The sequence below is a fragment of the Hyperolius riggenbachi genome, chromosome 11 (assembly GCF_040937935.1).
Source record: "Hyperolius riggenbachi isolate aHypRig1 chromosome 11, aHypRig1.pri, whole genome shotgun sequence".
Lineage (NCBI taxonomy): Eukaryota > Metazoa > Chordata > Amphibia > Anura > Hyperoliidae > Hyperolius > Hyperolius riggenbachi.
Window position 1 is genome coordinate 209,031,209 of NC_090656.1, and position 22,999 is coordinate 209,054,207.

Genomic DNA, 22,999 nt, shown 5'->3' on the forward strand with positions numbered 1-22,999 from the left:
CAGCCTGATGCATGCCTGATACAAACGGACCGGATCCGGATCGGAACCGTACGGTTCTGATCAGGATCAGGTCAGGATCCGATCAGGATCCGGTCCGTTTATTTGCCAAAACGCAAGTGTGAACGGGGACTTTGTATAGATCCTTTCCAGGGAGTGATTTTGTAAAGCATAAAGGTAATATTGAGAACCCCCCATGAGGAGAAAGACTAGTCCACAACCTGTGAGATCTGTCAACTTCATACTATCTATTGTAAGTAAAAGCAAAATCAGAAAAAAAAATTATAACGCATTATGCTCTGAGAGAAAAGTAAATTTGATATGTATGTTAAATTTAAAACATTTTCGTGACAGTGGTTCTTTCAGCGTACACACTAAGCACGAGTGTCACGAGATTGTGAATAGCAAAACAGTCATAAGATGGCCATACACAATACAGCCAAATCATTCAGTTTTCCCATCTATTCAATAAAGCAACCAATTGTGTAGAAACATTTTACGTCTTCATTCAATTTTCTCAAACATTTTCATAATTAGCTGATCAATTTTTCATAAAATCAATTAGTGTATTATGGATTGAAATTACGGTATTTGTCAAACAGTACAATTGTTTTAGTTAAAGTGAATGGGAACCGCATTTAAAAAAATGAGACAGATACTTACCCAAGGAGAGGGAAGGCTCTGAGTCCTATAGAGCCTTCCCACTCCTCTCCTGGTCCCCTCGTTCCAGTGCTGGCTCGCCCTGTAGCAGTATTTGACTAAATTAGTCAAATACTGCTTTACCCGGCCGAAGGAGGCTTCAGAAGTCTTCAGGGAGCCCGAGTGCTCCTGAAGAAGGGCGGCCCTGTACTGCGCCTGCGCAAGCACGCTCTCTTGCACGCTCACGCCTGTGCAGTATGGAGCAGCACGTCTTCGGGAGGACACGGCTCCCGAAGACTTCCAAATACCCTTTCAGTGGTGATGGAAACAGGGGGGAGCCAGTACAGGATAGAGGACACCGAGAGAGGAGACGGAAGGCACTATACAACCCAGAGCCTTCCCTCTCCTTTTTTTTTTTTTTTTAAATGCGGTTCCCATTCACTTTAAAGGAGTCATCAGGGAAAGTATAGTAAAATGAGTGGTACTTACCGGGGGCTTCCTCCAGCTCCAAGCTCCCAGCATGTCCCTCGCCGCACATCTGCCCGCAGCCGTTCGCCACAGGTCCGTCCCGGTCCCCGGCGATGACGTCAAAGTGACCTCCAGGTCGGCCTGTAATGCGCCTGCACGAGCGGCGCTGTCAATCACCGCCATGTGGGCTGGAGCGGACTGCGCAGGCGCAGTAGCTCTGCGCTTGCGCAGTCCGCTCCGGCCCACGTGTCGGTAATTGACAGTGCCGCTCACGCAGGAGCAGTACTGAGCCACCTGGAGGTCGCTCTGACGTCATCGCCGGAGACCGGGACGGACCTGTGGCGAACGGCTGCGGGCAGAGGTGCGGCGAGGGACATGCTGGGAGCTTGGAGCTGGAGGAAGCCCCCGGTAAGTACCACTCATTTTACTATACTTTCCCTGATGACTCCCTTAAAGAGAACCCGGGGTGTTTTTTTTGGGGGGGGAGATAGGACACAAAGGCATATTCTCTGCCTAATGACATGCCTTTGTGTCCCCCAACCGCTGCTCTCTGCCCCCACCCCCCCGCGCTATAGCCACCTGAGATTAGTGACAATATTTGTCGCTATCTCGGAGGGTAAATAGGAGAAGGATTCCCTGTTCAAAATGTCTGCCAGGGGCGGTCCTGCAGGGTCTCTAGAGCTGCTATTGGACATCTCTCTCTCTGGCCACGCCTCCTGCCCCTCCCCGGCCTCCCTGCACGCTGTGAATAAGAGAATGAGTCTCTCATTCCAGCATCGTGAACCAGAGGTCACGAAAGTGAAAGTGGGCCAGTGCGGCGTTTCTTGCGGCTACCTGATTTGCTCAGCCCCCCGAATCAGGTAGCCTAGGTTTTTTTTTTTCATTTTATGAGCCCACCTCGGGCTCTCTTTAAGAAGAAAAATGTAAAGGTTCAGCTGTATATATGGCTGTCCTGTTGATCCTCTGCCTCCTTTAGCCGTAGACCCTGAACAAGCATACATAGGTGGTCTGACTGGATTAGCTGCATGCTTGTTTCTGGTGTTGTTCAGACACTACTGCAGCCAGAGATCAACAGGACAGCAAAGCAAAAGGAAATAAATATGGCGGCCTCCACATCCCTCTCACTTTAGGTATCTTTTAAAACACACGAGTGAGCTACTGAGGTGCCAAACTACCAGCTCTGACTACAGACAGGTGTATGTGGGCCGTACCTGGAATGCATTTCCGTTTGTGCTTTCATCTGTGACGGGGGAGGTTGCTGTGGTTGTTGGCACTGGACTGGTGTGGGGGAGTAGGATTGGGCATGGAGGGTGCTGGAGGAGTGATACGGCTGCTGGCACGGCGTCCCTGAATGCTGGCTGCCCGGAGGGGGCTGGTGGTGATAGGTCTGAGGCTGTTTCTGAGGCTGTTGCTGCTGTTGCTGCTGCTTGAACCGGGACAAGCTGAAGAACAGGCCTAGGATGGCTTTCAGATTCCCATTTCTGATCTCTGCAAGACAAAAGCATGGAGGAGAGTTACAGCACCGCACAGCCAGGGAATACAGAGAAGTTCTGTCCATAGCAGTAGAAGTATGGCCCAGTGTTAGCGTGTATTATGTCACCGCTGGTGAGCTGGGCGCAGGGTGAAGCCGCATGACTCAGCCTGCTTCCGTAAAAATCCCCAGCGGCACTAAATACTATTCCCCCTCCGACTTGCTACAACTTGGAGAAGGAATTGTTTTTAGTGCCACCGGGGAGGTGTAACTTGGGGTCTGGTGATCACCAGGTCCCCAAATTACTCTTACGCAGGGAGCACAGCATAGCACTAGTGCTATGATGGCGCCCAGCTTCGATGCTAAGCGATGAACTGACCTGCTTCGCAGTGTTAGTCTTGAACATATACACCGACATCAAGCCAACAAACGATGATTCTGGTAATACCTTTAAAGAGTACTTAAAGAGAAAGCATGACCAAGGATTGAACTTCATCCCAATCAGTAGCTGATACCCCCTTTCCCATGAGAAATCTCTTCCTTTTCACAAACGGATCATCAGGGGGCTCTGTATGGCTGATATTGTGGTGAAACCCCTCTCACAGTGTGATGTCAGCACCAGGGTGCTGACATCACACTGTGGGAGCCTTTTTGCACTGTAGGAAATAACAGCTTTTTTCAACTGCCAAAAATGCATCATCTCCTTCCAGTGACATCACCTGCCAGCTGTAAAAATGTCACCATGTGATAAATGTCACAATGTAAATCAGGGAGAGGAAAGATTTTACAATGGGCAAACACTGACTAAATCACTTATACATAATTATTGTAAAAATTAAGCACTTTTTTCATTACGTTATTTTCACTGGAGTTCCTCTTTAAAGTCTAAAAAGACAGAGCATGTCATGACATACTTACCTGATCCGATCCCCCAGAATTGCAACCGTAGCATGTTTTTTTTATAAAAAATAAATAAATAAATAAAATCTCTGCTGAGGGTCTGGCAACCTCGATCTGCATTGCAGTGACCCACCCTTGCTTAATTGATGGCTGCTGAGCTTGGGACAGGCCACGGCAATGCAGGCGGACCTTTCCTAAGAGCTTCGGCAGACTTCAGAAACATGGCCGCTACTGTGCTCGAGAGGAGGGCGGCGGAGTATAACCTGTGACCCGATCACCTCGGATCAGTTAAGAATTTAACACCCCTTCCTTTCCCCACCCAGTTGGCACGGTTCTGATCCACTTCTGTATCATGCCTGAATACATACAGCCATATCAACCCCTGCCATGTAGTGATGAGGGCCAAAAGCCCGAAACAGGCTGTCTACATATGGGGTTGGTGTGGCCAGGGCTGTGGAGTCGGAGTTGGAGTCGTTGTTTTCATAAACTGAGGAGTTGGAGTCGTGAGTCGGAGTCGGATGATTTTTGTACAAAATCCACAGCCCTGTTAAATATTAGACTAAGGACACCTCGGTAACTTTGGAAGAGCTAACCAAAGCCATTCTAAATATAAAGAAATACTCAAAATGTGCCTCACACATCGAGACAGCTCAGAAAATTCTCACAAAATGGTACTACACCCCAGTGAAGCTTTCTAATTTCTCCTCCGATGTCTCGCACCTCTGTTGGAGACAATGTTCCCACACAGGCATGCTAGTTCACATAATATGGGATTGCCCCATGATTCGCCCATTCTGGGAGGAAGTAGAAAACATACTAAATAAAATCCTAGGAGTCAGCTTCACACTAAATCCCAAAATGGCCCTTTTCGCCATGGATCTAGACCTAATCCCAAAAAATCGGAGGTTAATCTCTACACACATCCTGTGTATCGCTCGACAACTAATTGTTTTCAACTGGAAACAAATAGAAAGGCCTCACATAAACCAACTAGTAGGCATGCTTAAATTCAACCTACAGATGGAAAAGCTGCTTAAGCTCCGTAATAACCAGCCCACTCACTTAGACGTATGGTCCTTTAACTGGGAAGAACTGACAAACTAATAAAAGAACCTCTATAGCGAGTATATATTTCAACGGATTAGTAATTCTAATCCTTAAAGAGAGTAGCATTATCTGGATCCCCACGCCCCCCCCCCCCCCCCCTTCCTCACCCTCTCTTCCCCTCAGGAGGTTGTGCCCGCCCTCCCACCGAGCTGTAACCCCAGGTACCATAGTTGGGAGATCCTGGGTCTTCACAGTGTTTAACCATGTAAGGTAAATGGTAGCTAACTTCGGTTGTAAACTGCATAACAACTATGACATCTTTGGTTAGGAGTGATGACCAACAAAGATAGAGAGATAAAACATGTTAATAGATAGGTTGTACAGGTGTTTGGGAAAGTTGCTCAAACATCTGGTTCATATATAGAAGCTGAGACCCCAATATAGGCTACCCTCCAGGGTATTAAGATTTGGGTCTTTAAAGTTCTGTAAACTAAAGTTTGGCAAGAGTACATTTTTGTTATATTTGTTACCTTTATTCAAAGCATGTTATCATATGTATTATACTCACCTTTGGAAATTCAATAAAAAAATATTGATAAAAAAAAAAAATATTAGACTAAGGAGTCGGAGTCGAGGAGTCGGAGCCATTTGGGGTACCCGGAGTTGGAGTCGGTGTCGTGGTTTCAGAAACTGAGGAGTTGGAGTCGGAAGATTTGTACCGACTCCGCAGCCCTGGGTGTGGCTGTGTAATATTGAAAGCTATAGGCTTGCTATACACCAGCGGTTTTGGATGCTTGTCTGGCTTACGGAGGCGAAGATATAATTTGCATATTCTGTAGCGGTGCATTGTGGATAATCACAATGTTCACCTATAGCTGAATTATTGCAAATTTCCTTCTGTTGCAAGAAGGCAAATTTCAGCAAGAATTGCTTATTAGTAGGAGGGCTTTTCGGTCTCTTTTATCCCCCTATACATTCCTAGTGGTTTGGGTCACCCTGAGCTGCTTAGTTACTCTGTATGCCTGAAGAAGAAACTAATTGTTTCAAAAGCTTGAAATAAACCATGTATATGTATAGTCATAAAAGGTATTACCTGAATCAGTGTTTGTTGGTTTGATGTCGGCATACCTGTCCATAGCAGTGACACCATTTCTATGTCCCCACTGCATGCAAGGGGGAGACTTACTGGATGCTATGGACAGCACAAATAGTACTTGATTCATACCTCATACATAAAGTAAACCCTTACAAAAAAATGGCTTACAAGGTAGGAAAACGGCAATAACAAGGACATGGTGTGTGTGTGTGTGTGTGTGTGTGTGCGTGCGTGCGTGCGTGCGTGCGTGCGTGCGTGTGTGTGGACTTTTGGAAATACCCTCATGGGCTTCAGCATAGAAAGTCTTTGTTCTTGTTGCCCATGCCAACCAAACAAGTCTTTGTTTAATTTTCAAATCACCACATTAAAATGCTAGTTAGAATCTGAATAGAATTTCCAAGGGAACTATAACTGCCACCCTCACGTACACTGAGGAAATCAAAAGCTGAGGCACACTTCCTGTGACCAGATGCAAACGTAAGAGATTTCAAGCATGACATACAATGTTAACGGCACACTAAAATAGAAAAGTGACAACAGGTAAGTCTTTTACCCACTCATTACATCTGATATAAATTCAATCAGATCCTCTTTCAGGTTTATTTCTGGTGCCACAGGGGATGAAAGTGCCAGGCATAGGGTGACGCTGGACTAGGTCCGGCAACGGCGCCCCCTAGCGGTGGGCCAAAATGTGCCCACGTAATATTTAAATAACGTGGTGGCAAAGTGTCGGACTGATCTAAAGAGGCTGGCGCTGTGCCAGATGTTATGTCCAACACTGGACCTATGCTGGAGAATGCCCTGATTTACATTCTGAACATAGTCCGCCATAGAATTAGAAAGGGTTTACTAGATCTAAGGGCAGAGATGGATTAAGATGTAACGGGGCCCTAGGCAAGGTTGTAGATTTGAAGCCCCCTTGTGGTCCTTTTGATAAACTAAAGTGGAGAGAGGTCAGAGAAGGTGTTAGGTGGGCCCCTTTACAGCCACTAGACCACAGGCACCTGCATAGGTTGTCTGGGGGATGATCCTGCTCTGTCTAAGGGTGAACTAGAGTTGTAAGTTTACATAAAAAAGGCTGCAACATGCCAGTTTTTCACATTTTACCCACAGTAGTGACCTGACACTCTGCGAGCCAGTCATGTGGTCCGTTTCAATGTTCACTGAGGTCAGCAGAGATCTCTGATAAACAGGGGTGTAGGACTGGACCTCACTGGTGTAGGTAATTATATGTTCTATACATAATGTGCTCCATACACGGAACACACAATGGTAACCAGAAAAACATGTGTGAGAGATAACAGTCCATCAAACCAACTCCCACCCCCAGAGACCAAAGCAACAGACCCAACCCAGACAGCACCGCATCACAGCTCCCAGCAGCCCCCGGGCTAGAGCCACACCCCACTGTCCCTATTTTAGGATATTTAAACATCTGGGCTATTAAGTGTCGTATTTAACAATTAAAAGTGTCAAAACTTCACGTGACATGTAGATTTCATGGATTACTTTATAAAACACATTTTCTAAGTAGTTGTTGTTTGTGCAGGCCACAGTATACATCTATCTATAAATGCATGAAAATCTACATTTCGCTAATGAGTTATTATTTGCCGTCTGTCTAACTGGAGGTATGAACATCTGATGAAGTTTAACAGGAACTGTACTACTAATGTAATTATTAATATTGCTAATTTTTTACAATATTGATGTACAAATAATTTGGTCAGTGTTTACTCATTGTAAACGCTTTCCTCTCCCTGATTTACAGTCTAAACTTTATCACAGATGGTGACATAGTGGCTGGCAGGTGCATCTCTAATGAATGTTTGTTTGCTCTGTGCTCTCTATGGGGGGAGAGGGGAGGAGGATTCCCTGTTGGAATCTATTGGCAATTGATGTGCAGTGTGTGGCAGGAATCGATTTCTTCTGAATCGATTCTATTCAGATAAGAATCAATCGTTTTGGAAGATTAGGTGGAAATCTATAAGTGTATGGCCAGGTTTTCCCTCTGTGAAATAAGTACATCTAAAAATAACTTTTATTCTTTTTGTAAAATCCTGGATTTCCTGTTTACACACAGACATGCTTTTGCTGATCTTCATTAACGTATTACACGGGTTGCTTTACTGATGATTTCCTATGTCTGATTTTATCCTAGGACTTCCTTCTGAGCGATCCGATCCCCTCAGCTCCTGACTTGAAATCAATTTGAAGAAAAAAGCGGGGCACCACTCCTTTAAAAGCCTGACAGCTGTTTCGCTGGTTTAAACCAGCTTCTTCAGAGCAGTACATACTGCCTCTGAAGAAGCTGGTTTAAACCAGCGAAACAGCTGTCAGGCACTTGATACCCCCACTGCATGTACCTGCTGTCTCCCCCACCGGAATAAAGGGACTTTTAAAGGAGTGGTGCCCCGCTTTTTTCTTCAAATTGATTGGATGGCAAAGTTTCTTGGATGAGCACACTCTGCATCTTGGTCCCAGCCCTGGTGTGTCTGCCCTGCTACATTTGGTGCCAGGTACTGTTGTCTTTTTCTGTTTTTAGCTCCTGACTTGAGCCTGGTTACAGAGTTTAGGAGCTGAACACAGGCCAGCAGAGCGGGCGGCCGACCCTCTCCCTCCTAACGCTGACACACATGGAGAGTGATGGAGCTGCTGGTCTGTGAAAGGAGGACAATATGGCAGCCAGGCGGCAGTCACACGGTCAGGGCCTGGGCGAGAGTGGCCTGCAGACAGCTCTATTCATTGGATTTACAGCGCTAATTACAAGTGCAGACGGAGCCCGGAAACAGGTGCTTGCTCTATTTACAAGTGGATTCATTTCAAGCGTTAAAAGATGGACCACAGTCTGCCCGGCGACGGAGGAGGACAAAGGCGGGGTGCTCTCGCCAGTACGGAGGGGGGATTCTGCCTATTAACAGGTGTGAATACAGAGTGATTTACCCTCTACTGAAGGGGCTTCATTCTATTTTCCCCTTGCAAGGCCACATGCTAATGTACTCTACTGGGGGCAATCTGTAAAGAGTTCATTAAAGGACCACTTCAGCAAAAAAAGCTCAAGAAATTATTTTAAAAACAAAAGAAACCGTGAGAATCTCCCATGAGGAGATGGACTAGTCCAAAACCTGTTGTTCTGTCAGATTTTAACTGCTTATTTTCTATGCAGGAGTAGTCCTGTAGTTAAAACAAAGAGGAACTGTAGTGACAATAGCGTAATGAATAAAATTGCTTATTTTTTACAATATTCACTTACAAATGATTTAGTCAGTGTTTGTAAAATCTTTCTTTACCCTGATTTACATTCTGAAATTTATCACATCTTAACTCCTGTCAGGTGCAGCTGTGCAAAATGTTTGTATGCTGAGCGTTCTGAAGCCAGTAGAAAATAATGCCTGGTCTCCCAGAATGCACTGGGAGAATTCCACATAGCTAAACAGCCTAGGCTAAACATCACTGGTAGCGCGAAGCTACATACCAATATACAACAGTATAAAGGAGATTTCAGGCTTGGAACGCAATAGGCAGTGCAGAAAATGCATGGTGCTTTTTCTTTTTTTTTGCTGCAATTTTGTTGCATTTTTGGTGCGTGTTGCGTTTGCGGTTTTTATTCGTTTACCTAATCAATGGCAGAGGGCTGATGGAACTGCTCAGGAGAGATGTTACATGGTAGGAGAGGTGAATGGTAAGAACATTGTCCACGGCTGATTTGATCTGCTAGGCAGATCGCTGGCTAAGCGGACGGAAGGTGTTAGGGGCTGCTGTACACACACTAGATTCTCTGCAGGGGGCGGTCTTTATTTTAGTGTGTGTACAGAGCCTAACCTCCGTCCCAATGCCTAAAGGTGGGTACACACGTCAGATAAAAGTCTTTGGAAAATGAAAGATCACAGACCAATTTTACCCCCTTCCATGTAGTATGAGAGCCATACTCTACACAGTCTATTCTATGGAGCTGCACTCCCCATCAGGTAAAAATCTTTGCAAGATGCTGCACACAAAGATGCTGTACACATGCAACAGATCAGTATCTGCAAAAGATCAGTTCCTGCAAAAGATTCTTTCCTGCAAAATGCATTCAAAGTCTATGATATCTGCAGATCTCATACACACCTTGTTTAATGGACCATCATCTGCAGATCAGACAATTATCTGCAGATCTGAAGATCCAACCTGGTGGATCTGATCTGCAGATGAATTTCCGTTAAACAAGGTGTGTATGATGATCTGCAGATATCATAGACTATGAATGCATTTTGCAGGAACGGATCTTTTGCAGGAACAGATCTTTTTCAGATACTGATCTGTTGCATGTGTACAGCATCTTTGTGTGCAGGATCTTGCAAAGATTTCCATCTGATGTGGAGTTCAGCTCCATAGAATAGACTGTGTAGAGTATGGCTCTCATACTACATGGATGGGGGTAAAATTGGTCTGTGATCTTTCATTTTCCAAAGACTTTTATCTGACGTGTGTACCCACCTTTACACTATCCTACCTCTCCTAGTTCCTGATGGTAACCCTCTCCTAGATGCTAACACTAACCACGGTGTACAGCTATTAGCTGTTCAGCCCCTGATAGCAGATAGACTAGTATTGAGTGTAAGAAATGATGTCGGCTACAATCCGAGCCCCATTCCCGGCCTTTTACATTACTGTGTATTACGCGCTACTGAGTCGAACGCACAGATGAACTGGATTGCGTCCACCACCCCAAAGTAATCCCATCTCCAGCTACTAGAGCAGAGGTGTCAAACTCAAATACAAAGTGGGCCGAAATCGTACACTGGAACCAACTCGCGGGCCAACCTCAATGTCTACTGGCCACCTGTCTCCCTTATAATGATCCCAGGTGTCTAATGCTGTCCCTTTCCCCTGGTGTCCTCCTTCCCCTATACAGTCCCCTGGTGTCTAGAGGCCTCCCCCCTCCCCTTTACAGTTCCATGGTGCCTAGAGGCCTCCCCCTCCCCTTTACAGTTCCCTGGTGTCTAGTTGCTCCCCCCCCCCTATACAGTTCCCTAGTGTTTAGTGCTTTCCCCCTTCCTCGCCCATATGGCTTCCCTGGTATTCTAGGTCTTAACCTCCAATATAGCGTCCCTGGTGGTCTAGAGCGGGCCAAACATAATGCAAAGTGGGGAAACCAATTGAGGGCCAAATTTAAGGGCTCTGAGGGCCAGATTTGGCCCCCGGGCCGGAGCTTGATATGCATGTACTGGAGGAAACCACACTCTGTGGGTTGCTAGCTGTTTCCCCTATACTCTGTAGTATTTTAGGGGGTAACACAAGACCACTGGACAGGCACACAAACACAGACATCTCCCTCCTGCTTCCCGCGATGACATGTTTATGTGTGTGTGTGACCGGCCACAAGGGCTGTACTGGGAGCCTCACACTTGTGTCTCAGAAATAGAGCGACACAGAATACGCCACCTATTTCGGGAGGCCGGAATTTCCGCAGACAAAGAGACCTTTCTGCTGGCAGAAGAACCTCGAGAGATCTCTTCCATTCAGCTGAAATCCTGACAATTAACAGTTGAGCCGCCCGGGGAGCGGACAATGACGGCTCAGCCGCGCTATTTACTTTGTCAGAGAGCAATATGACATCTCTAATCCTCCGGATTGTCATATTTCACGAGCTGATTGCGAGGAACCAGAGGTCTGTCATTCCAGGGGAGAGGGCGCCAATCGCCCGCGGTCACGTGACACGCCCCAACATGACAAATTAATCTGATTATTTACCATTTCTAATAACGTGTAGCAATTTTCGTACTGCCTAGGGCTGGCTGCTTCAGAGATTTAGATAAAAAGCTTAGCGGGAGGTGCAAGAGCCCGCCAAGCGGAGAGACTGCGCTAATCACAGAACGCCAGTGTCCCGCTACTTAGGGGAATGCAGCGGGTAGGCAATCTGCTGCACTTTTCTTTCAACATCTCAATACATATTAGTAGGTTAAAGAGACACCGCAGTGACATATAGTAGAATCTAGTTATAGTGATCTCTGATCTAGTAAACCTCTGGATATAGTAAACTCAGTCCTCAGGTCCCAGTAAATGTGTCTGTATGAATATACAATAGAGTAACCAAGCAGCTCAGGGTGACCCAAACTACTAGGAATGTATAGGGGGATAAAAGGAACCAAAAAGCCCTCCTACTAAAAAAGCAAAGCTTGGTGTAATTGCCTTCTTAAAACAGAAGGAAATTTGCAATAATGCAGTTACAAATGAACATTTGTGGTTACCCACAATGCACTACCACTAAATATGCAAATGATCCCTTTACGCCTTTGTTAAGCCAAGCAAGCATCCAGAACCGCTGGTTTATAGAAAGCCTATAGCTTTAAGTTTTACACAGCCATATCAAACCCACATCTAGGCCTAGGGCACACCGGAGCATTTCCGCTGCGGTTTGCGATCTGCTTGCGGGTGCGGATCCGCTAGGGTAATGTATTTCAATGGGCTGGTGCACACCAGAGCGGGAGGCGTTTTGCAGAAACGCATACTCCCGGGCTGCTGCAGATTTTGGATTGCGGATGCGTTTCTGCCTCAATGTTAAGTATAGGAAAACCGCAAACCGCTCTGAAAAACGGCACTTCAGAGCGGTTTGCCAGGCGGTTTTTGTTACAGTAGCTGTTCAGTAACAGCTTTACTGTAACAATACATGAAATCTACTACACCAAAACCGCTACACAAAACCGCAAAACGCTAGGAGAAACGCTGCAGAAAAATAAGAAAAAGAGTTTCAAAATCTGCTAGCATTTTGCGGATCTGCTGGCGGTTTTTGGTGTGCACTGGGCCCTAGACAGCCTGTTTCGGACTTTTGGTCCTCATCAGTACATGGCAGGGATTGATAAGGCTGTATGAAATAGGGCTTGAATATACAATGTAAGACCAATTCTGATATAGTATATAAAGCCTCTAACTATTTTTCCTGGTCCCTCGGAGTTTACTGTAAAGGGATTTTACTATAGTAGAATTATTATTATTTAGTATTCATATAGCACTGACCTCTTCCGCAGTGCTGTACAGAGTATATATAGTCTTCTCACTAGAGGTGGCCATGCATCTAGTGATATGGCAGCTGATTGACCATCCAATTCAATAATTATTATCGATACCGCAACAGGTATGCCCAATTGACAATTCAACTGATTTCAGGATGAAAATGGTCGAATATATCGATCAGACCTGCTGGGAAATCTCAGGATGATGTAGTTGACCGGGTGTGGGGCGGTAACAACGTGCAATATCAAGAGCGACAAAACCTCCCGGCCCCTGTCCCTGGGAGGGGCTCACAATCTAATCCCTACCATAGTCATATGCCTATGTCTGTATCGTGTAGTGTATGTATCATAGTCTAGGGACAGTTTAGGGGGGAGCCAATTAACTTCTCTGTATGTTTTTGGAATGTGAGAGGAAACCGGAGTGCCTGTAGGAAACCCACGCACAGAGTGCTAACCCCTACGCCACTGTGCTGCGTAATAAATGATTAATAGTACCCACTTTTAAAGTAATTTTCCTGGTTTCAGCATGAGAAACACTTCCTATATCTATATATTGATGTATATTGGTATGCAACCCCGCCTAACAGTGATGATAAGCCTAGGCCGATTAGCAATGCGGAATTCTCCCCTCCAAGCATTCTGGGATACCTGATTGTATAAATGCACACATACGTGTAATAAGAATAATAATTGAATAGCGTTTTCTCCCTGGGGAGTCAAAGCATTGTGATACACTGGGGGAACAGTGGCGAGGCAGCGCGTTCGTCCGATTACCAAGAGTCTCGGCTCTGCCTGTTCAGTAAGCCAGCAATTCAGTAGGAGACCTTGGGCAAGTCTCCCTAACACTGCTACTGCCTATAAAGCACATCCTAGTGGCTGCAGCTCTGGCGCATTGAGTCCGCCTGGAGAAAAGCGCAATATAAATGTCATTTGTCTTGTCTTTGTCTAAATCAGCCTGTGGTGTATGGGTAGCTGACTGATCTCTCTCCAATCAGATTCGAGAGAGAGATTTGTCTCTCAGTTGAATCTGCCCATCATCGCTAGATGTATGGCTACCATAAATTATTAAAAACATTGAAAACTGGATTCCCCGCTTGAGTCATCAGTAGACCAGAAGCGATAAGTCATGTGACCTGGCCAGTCTCACCAGCACTGAGCGATGACCTGGTGTCAATAGGCACAGATGACACAAAAGCAAACATTTGATTGGCGGCTGTTATCAATAGGTCCATTGTCGTGTACCAATCAGATGCACATAAACACTGCAGACTCACCCTCAGCTGACAGGCCCTGTATGTTAATTCCTTTGGCTGCCAGGAAGCTCAGGCATGCATCAATGTTCTCAATCTAAAGAAAACAGAAGGTGACAAGTGAGACACAATGAAGTGACAGCACACTCCTCAATGTGACTTGTGGAATTCAGTACAAGGGAATAGCACAATCCTGAGGAGCACAACGCCAATGTCTGCTGTCACACAACAAACAAGGCTTTCCAAGTCAAGATGCCCCCTGAGGGTCCTTTTATACCCGCTGTGCTGCAGGCACACCTGTACTTGGTAAAAAAAAGAAGTTGAAACCACATACAATGGTACTTCAAGTGGACCTGAACTTAGAACTCCTCTCTGTTCTAAAAGATACATAACATCGTAATAATCTTTAAACAAAAAACATTTCTTTGTTACAGCTGATACAAATCCCTAAAATAAATCTGCAGTTTCTACTTCCTGATTCATAGAAGCAGACATATTGTGACTTATCTGCTTATCTGCCCTAGGCAATCATGTGACACAGGGGGGGATCAAATTACAACTAGTGATTATAGTCACAGATGAGGGGGAATTAAACAGGCTAAACTCTCTAAATACATACAGGGTGCATTTCTGTTATGTTTTCCTTGTGTCCTGTGCAAGAGTTCAGGCCCACTTTAAAGCAAACCTAAAGTGAGAGGGATATGAAGACTGACATATTTATTTAATTTTAAGCAATACCAGTTGCCTGGCTGTCCAGCTGATCCTCTGCCTCTAAAGGTGTATACACACCTTTTGACTTATGTCGCCCATGAGGGATCGGATCCCGATTCCCCTAGGGTGACATTGCTGGCTGGCCGGCCTGTCGCGTCTGCTGTGTAGCTTACGGCGCATTCTGTTGCTTAACCGGGGGGGGGGGGGGGGGGTAATTTTTGGGAGGGACAATGGAGCAGTGCGTGCGTCATCACAAGGCAGACAGGGGAGCCAGACAAAGCAATCAGGTGTCGTGGGGGCGAGTTGATCCGCCGGGGAGATTGTTCACGGATCGGGGGTCGGTGGCCACTGTCCACACACCTATGGGCTGAGGCGGTCATCATTGTGTGTGTACGGGCCATACTTCTATACTTTTAGCCATAGGCCCTGAACAAAGATGAAGATCAGCTGTTTCTGGCAAAAAACTGAGAAGATTAGCTGCATGCTTGTTTCAGGTGTGTGATTCAGACACTACTAATGCCAGAATGATCAGCAGGAAAGCCAGGCACCTGGTATTGTTTAAAAGGAAATACATATATATGTCTGAATCACACACCTGCATGTGGCTGATCCAGTCAGACTTCAATCAGAGCATCTGAGGAGGTGGCAGAGGGTCAGCAGGACAGCGAGGCAATTTGCATTGTTTAAAAGTAAATACATATGTCAGCCTCCATATTCCTCTCTGTTCAGGTGTGCTTTAAGGTGGCCACTAACAATACAATCTGCTGAACGATAGTTTACGAATGATTCTTCTCATGATCATTTGGGACAACTACTGGGAAAAAATTCTCCTAACCAATCAGATTAATGAAATCGATACGAAAATCGGATCGATCCCGTCAATCTGATCAGATTGGTTAGGAGATTTTTGTCCATTAGTTGTCCCAAACAATCATTTTCCATTGTTTATATGAAGAATTGTTCGTAAACGATCAATTGGCAAATTGTATTGTTAGTGGACACCTTTAAGTTCACCTATGGACAGAGGTGTGTTTCCTCCTGTGTTCTGTTTCCCCAGCATCTCTTCTCCTGATGTTGGTGGCTGAAGTGCATCTCAATTAGACATGCGCACACCTCTTCTGCGCTTGCCCACTGGAAACCAGCGCTCATGTACAATCGCTTGCCCACTGGAAACCAGCGCTCATGTACAAGCGCTTGCCCACTGGAAACCAGCGCTCATGTACAATCGCTTGCCCACTGGAAACCAGCGCTCATGTACAAGCGCTTGCCCACTGGAAACCAGCGCTCATGTACAATCGCTTGCCCACTGGAAACTAGCGCTCATGTACAAGCGCTTGCCCACTGGAAACCAGCGCTCATGTACAAGCGCTTGCCCACTGGAAACCAGCGCTCATGTACAAGAGCTTGCTTTCCTTGGAATTTGAGGTCGAGAGCTTGCGCGTGCCTAGTTCAGATGGACTCATTCCTGTGCATTGTGTATGGGCTTGCGCATGCGCAGTGCACAGGAGCTTATGCATGGACATGAGCAACCGCATCCCTGTTGGACAAGCCTGTTGAGGGAGCAGTGAACAACAGGCAGACCTCTCCAGAGGTGTCCAGAGGCAAGTATACAAACCATTATATGTGTTCATTTATTTTTCATTTTCTGTGCGCTTACATTATTCATGCAGGAATTGTAGTCCGTAAATAAGGTACAGGGTCCCGGCCTGATAGAAAGTGCAGCTATATTGCCAGTTAGTGAAATTTATAGCTAACTCCAAATTTAAACGGAAAGATCACTTTAACAATATGAAAATAAAAAAGAGGCTTTGTAGAAAACTGATATACGACAGCAATCCCTATGTTTACATCAAAGCAGAGCTTCAATAGAATTTCTCCTTATAAATAATGTTATCAAAATGTATTATTACTGTTTATACTCGAATATAAGTGGACTTAGTGTATAAGTCGATTCAAATATTTGACCCTATTAAGCTGACATTTTTGAAGACTCAAGTCGAATGGAAAGTGTGCCATTAAGGGCTTAAAGGACAACTGAAAGGGATATGGAGGCTGCCATATTTATTTCCTTTTAAGCAATATCAGTTGCCTGGCTATCCTGTTGCTCCTCTGCCTCTAATACTTTCAGCCATAGACCCTGAACAAGCATGCAGCAGATCAGGTGTTCCTGACTTTATTGTCAGAACTGACAAGATTAGTTGCATGCTTGTTTCTGGTGTGAATCAAACACTACTGCAGCCAAATACCGGTAGATCAGCAGGACAGCTAGGCAACTGGTATTGTTTAAAAGGAAATAAATATGGCAGCCTCCATATACCTCTCACTTCAGGTGTCCTTTAGGTCCCCAAGTGCAGCCATTAGCACAGCCAGGGCCACATCCCTCTCACGTCAGGTGTGCTGTAAGAAGTGTTATATAGTGACGGAGCTATAATGTCCCCCCCCCCATCCTCCTAGTGGATTATTTACTACAGGTGAGGGATCAGGAAAAGCAGTGAAGGGAACCTGTGTTCACTTTGAGAATCCAATCAAGCACACGGGAAAACGCAGCAAAGCGTAAAGCGATTACTTTGCAGGTTTTAGTCTGGGCGAGCGTGAAGCGGCCGTCCATCATCTGACAAAGCGCGGTGACAGTGTGGCGTTGGGGACATCGCAGCTCTGAGTGGCGGCAGGGGCTGTGTTATCCCAGCCATGAGAGGAGTGCAGGGAGGAGGGGGAGGTCAGTTGTGGTAACAGGGATGGATGGCATGCCGAGCATAGTGTTTATACAGTGGTTACAGGAGGGGGGTGTCACCAAAATAGATCAGCTGCAACTGTCACCCGCAAGCTGCAGGACTCGCCTGTGACAAGTGGTCGGATCAGACGGGCTGGAGATGGAGAATTCACCTCATGTACAGCTTAATGTACAGAAGGAATGAGGGGAATGTACCAAAAATACATCCCAGCATAGATCCAGGAGAGAGCTGTGACAACTGTATTATCATTCATGGAGCCATAGATTACAGCTGTGCTGTAAAGGCTTTCCCATGCTGCTACCCCCCCCCCCTTCCATGTCAAGCCCCCCTTTTCATGTATACATTCAGCATGCAGTAGCTTCCCTACATTCAGCCATGACAACCCCCTCTTCCTAGTTCACCCCTCTATGCAGCAGCCCCCATGTGCAAAAACCCTCTTCCATGCTCAACCCCCATGTACAGCAGCTCCACTCTTCCATGCACAGCCCCAATGTACAGCAGCCCCCCATTCCATGCACAACCCCCATGTGCAGCAGCCCCCCATTCCATGCACAACCCCGATGTACAGTATCCCCCCATTCCATGCACAACCCCCAAGATCAGTAGCACTCTGATATGTGCCACCCCAATGTACAGCAACAACACCCCCCCAACACACACACTTCCATGCACAACTGCCATGTTTAGCAGCCCCCCTCCCATGCGCAACCCCCATGTGCAGAGCCCCCTTCCATGAACAGCTCCCATGTGCAGCAGCCCCCCCCCTCCCTTCCATGTGCAGCAGCCCCTCTTCCATGCATAGCCTGCATTTGCATTTTCATCTTCTACCATGCATTGCGGCAGTTGCATGCACACTACTTCCCTAGGAACTTCAAAATAGGTAACAGCTGCGGTCTCTCCTAGGGAAGTTGGCAGATGCCATACGGATAGGGGACCAGGACCGTAACCCCCTCAAAGGCACGCTCCTTATGGGGAGGTTCATTTTATATATTTTCAGTTGCAGGCGCTCAGTTGCCTGGCCCAGAATGAGCAGCAGATCAGATGCTGTGCCGCCACTGGCTTCATGCTTATTGCAGGTGTGGGCCTCAAACACAACTAAAGCCAAAAGTTCAACATGACAACCAGGCAACCGGCGTTGTTTATATTCCTGCTTTCATAGAAGCAGACATAGGGTTAACACCCTGTGTTCACAAATTAGCTGCTCTGCCATAGCAGAGGAGATTCCTGAGCTGACACAGCTGAGAGTTCAAATTACAACTTGTGATTAGACACAAATGAGGTGGAGTTAGACAGGCTAAACTTTCTAAATACACACAGGGTGCATTTCTCTATGTTTCCCTTCCGTCCTGTGCAAGAGTTCAGGTCCACTTTAACATGTGACAGGTTCCTTTTAAAACAAAATTGACCGATGTGAGGATCAGCAAGCCGCACACTTCAAAGAACAGCGATCTCAAGAGCTGACAATTAAGCTTTAGACAACACAGGTGACGCATGAAGCCAGACACTCACCATTTGTGATCGGTTCTTGGGGCAGCCATTGATGTCCTCAATCTTCTCATTAGCTGAGGAGGAACAGAGAGAATATGCGGTCAGGTATGGGAGAGAGACAGTGTGGTCAGGTATCAGATCTGGACTTGCCAGGGAATGAAGAACAAGACAAGATGTGAAAGATTGAGAGATGTCCAGGGAGAGGTGGGGGATTTCACAAGTGCGGCCCACCCAAGACAGCTGAAGCGGGGTCATTTAGGGAGCGCAGACAACTGTTCACAGCTTTTAAAAGCAGGAATCATCCTGGGAGCCTCAGAGGATGACAGAAGAGCTGTGCAGCTAGGAGGATCAGCTGTGTGGCTGCGCTATAGACTGTTACTGCTACTGTGACTCTATACAGAGCTGACATGTTCTGCAGCGATTCACAGAGGATGTACACTAAGGACCCTCCCACACTGTATGTGCTTTGATTAACCGTAACGGTTGTTATTGCGGTGCGACACTAAGCGATGTTCGCATAGTCGTGTGACTGTACCCAGGTCGCGATATCGCGGAAACGACCGATCAGTGCTCAAAAAAATCGCCGGTCATCGCCTGGGGATTCTTTCAGCCCCCATAGCCTTACAGATCCTTCAGTTTCCTTTCAGTATGCTTCATTGTGCCCCTTGGAAAGATTGCCCGACAGGCTACACGCCTCCTCGATCGTGCTGCCGTGGCCGGGAGCGTTATATGTATGCACAGTTCACAAGACTTAAAACTGTGAATGCACACGACGTTCCTGGCCGCGCAATCAAGGACATGCAGCCACACACGCGATGTCGACGATTTTTCAGAGGGACACAGCGGAAGCATACCGGGAGGAAACTGTAAGGCCGGGGGAGGTGGGGCTAGCAGAATCCCCTGGTAAGTAATAAAGAACTTGATCCTCTATCTTAGGTAGTTTCTTATAGTTAATCTAATTCTTTTTTTTGTTAATTTTATGCACGTTGGACATGGACCAGCCTGAACCGTCTCAGGATTATTTTAGGCTGCTTACACACCAAGACGTTACAGGCGCACGTTAGTGCGCCTGTAACGCTCCCCCAACGCACAGCAATGTAACACAAGTGGGCTGTTCACACAGCCCACGTTGCGTTACATGTAACGCTGCACGTTCTGTGCAAAGTGCAGCATCCTACGGCGTTGGAGTGGCTATAGCCGCGTTAGACTGTTTGCACATGCGCAGTGGGGGGCGGAGAGGAGGCGGGGAGAGCCAGCTACAGTAGCCGCGCACATGGCTACTTAATATTCACTGCACTGGCGGGCGCTGATTGGCCGGCGGGACCACGTGATGCGGAGTGTCTCGCTCCGCATCACGTGGTCCCGCTGACCAATCAGCGCCACTCTGGGAGACATTATAGGACTCGAGCCGCCTAACGCGGCTCACTCTACCGTCGGCTCTTGCAGCACCATACGTTGTGTTAGGTGCACGTTATGCGACCTTAACGTGCCACCTAATGCAACGTCTTGGTGTGCAAGAAGCCTTAACCCAGCCAAGGTGCCTGATAACTACCACCTCCGCTAGTGTCGGTACAGCGTTCCCCAATCCCCAGGTGTGTCGGCGAGCACCAGGCGGATTGACTCAGCCGAGGGCATTATTCCCCACACACTTCGTGATGCCCCTTGTTCACCTCTACAATACCCCCCGCTCCCTGCATAGCAACTGAACGCCTTGCTAGCCTAGGGGCTAGTGATGCTTCTGTACAGCCTTGGTCCTGTTGTCCGAGGGATCGAGTCCCAATTCCTGACAGGTAACATGCCTTGTATGTGTGTATGAGGCTTCATGCTGGGAATACACCATACACCATGCAATTTCCCATCAGATACAGGACAGTGAAGTTGGAGTCAGAGTAATTTTGGGTACCTGGAGTCGGAGGTTTCATAAACTGAGGAGTCAGAGTCGGATGATTTTTGTACCAAATCCATAGCTTTTTGTAAAAATCGAGTCGAGGAACCTGAGCCATTTTGGGTACTTGGAATCGGATGATTCTTGTACCAACTGTGCAGCCCTGATCAGATAGATGGGTCCATAGTTAATTTCTGACAGGTCCAATAGGATTTTGATCATTTTTCTGATCAGATCACTTCTGTACACATCGATCAGAAAAACGACCCATTTATCTGGTGGGAAATTGCATGGTGTATTCCCAACATTAGAAGGAGTTTTCCTCTTGCTGCAGCGATTACTGTATGGGTGACCTCTCTCCTCCCACCTGATCCCCACTCTTCCTTTAGACACAGGAATGCATGTTTACATTCGCCTGTCACTGTTATCTCGTCTAATCATCTTCCTTCACTGCCTATATTCACTGGCTACAGATGAAGTGTTTCCCGTAATGCTGCCTATCTGTAGCATGGCATGCTGTACCACATTGCACGGCTTAGTGATTCGAATTGCGGCTCCCAGTGGAAATAGGCCCTTACTCCTCATCACCTGAGAGTGGGGCGGGGAGCACACTAGACAGTGCAGAAATCCATGTGTTTTCTGCACTGGACAACTGTAACGAAAGGGATATGGAGGCTGCCATATTTATTGCCTTTTAAGCAATACCAGCTGCCTGGCTGTCCTGCTGATTCTCTGCCTTTAATACTTTCAGCCATAGACCCTGAACAAGCATGCAGCAGGCCAGGTGTTACTGATATTATTGTCAGATCTGACAAGATTAGCTGCATGCTTGTTTCTGGTGTGATTCAGACACTACTGCAGCCAAATAGACCAGCTGGGCTGCCAGGCAACTGGTATTGCTTAAAGAAAATAAATATGGCAGCCTCCATATTCTTCTCACTTCAGTTAACTTTTAAATTTTTTGCTGTGTTTTTGTGGCCTTCTTGTATGCGTATGCGTGTTTGGTGTGTTTTGAGTTCACGGTTTTTATTATTTTCCCTAATCAGTAAAGTAAACACATTAGGGCTCTTGCACACTGCAAGTGATTCCGATTCAGATTCCACTTTTTAATCAGTTTTTACATCCGATTCCGATTTGCAGTTTGCTCCCTGCACACGGAATCTGAATCGGAATCACTTGCAGTGTGCAAGAGGCCTAAAAACGCATGCAAAAACACATTCCTCTGTGTCTCCATTGAGATACATTGGGCTCGATTCACAAAGCGGTGATAACCCAGTTAAAGACTTTAGGCGTGATAACCATTTTTATCATGCCTAAACTCAGTTTAGGCATGATAAGTTTAGGCATGATAAGTTTAGGCATGATAAGTTTAGATAAGTTTATATCGCGCGCAAAGTCCCGCACGCAAAGCAGCGCCATTAAACTCTATGCAAAGTGCACCAGACTTTGCTAGCGCAAAACTTTTGATCAGCTGTGCACTGCGGTGCTAACCCAGTTGGTGCTTAAACTTATCACGCCTAAAAACTTATTACACCTAAACTTATCATGCTTAAACTTATCACACCTACACTTATCATGCTTAAACTTATCACACCTAAACTTATCATGCCTAAACTTATCACACCTAAACTTATCATGCCCAAACAGAGTTTAGGCGTGATAAAGGACTTTTCACTAGCGTGCTAACTGTTAGCACCGCTTTGTGAATCAGGCCCATTGTGTGCGTTGTGTTGTAGGCTCACCAGTCATGCCGGCGGGAATCCTGGCCTGACCTGTGTTTAGCATCATTATGAATTGCCACTGTGAACATGTAGTGACGTCAGTAGTTTTGGCGGTGTCACATGATACAGGCCCTCGCGGTGGCAATGCCAAATCATGCCGGACACAGGAGGCCAGGATTCCTGCCGGCATCACAGGTGAGCCGCCTGCAACACTCAGCACAGGCCCATGTGCAGTGGGGGGGAGGGGTTATATACATACAATTGGGGGGATACCGGCCACAGGTCCATTGATTGTTAGGATATGAAATGCCAATATTGCTGTGCACCCGATCAAGCCCTTTTGAATTTGTTTTGATCGATTTAGCTGGAAAAGGGTTGAGACGTTCGATCAGGTGCCCATATTGCAGCATCAATCTCTGCCAGATTAAATCGTTGTGATCCGCCAGATATCGATGCCAAAAATCGAACCATGAAAGCAAGTTTAAAAAAAAATGTATGGTGCATGGCCACCTTAAAGTGACGTACACATTTAAAAGTTTTCCCCTGAAATAATTTTTAGGAATAATTTAAAGTTTATATATGAGAGCTATGTGGTTAGT

The 22,999-nt window shown here is 46.4% G+C and overlaps 1 protein-coding gene across 9 annotated transcripts in view; it reads right to left on the minus strand.

Moving 5' to 3' along the window:
• Window positions 1-22,999, minus strand: part of NAV2 (neuron navigator 2) — a 629,613-nt gene that overhangs the window by 181,118 nt on the left and 425,496 nt on the right. For all 9 annotated transcript variants that reach the window (XM_068260211.1, XM_068260213.1, XM_068260209.1 and 6 more), the window contains 3 exons: window positions 18,816-18,868; window positions 13,888-13,960; window positions 2,316-2,592 (listed from right to left, as the gene is read on the minus strand). In XM_068260211.1, coding sequence (XP_068116312.1) covers window positions 2,316-2,592; window positions 13,888-13,960; window positions 18,816-18,868 — 403 coding nt within the window. The remainder of the gene's footprint in view (window positions 1-2,315; window positions 2,593-13,887; window positions 13,961-18,815; window positions 18,869-22,999) is intronic.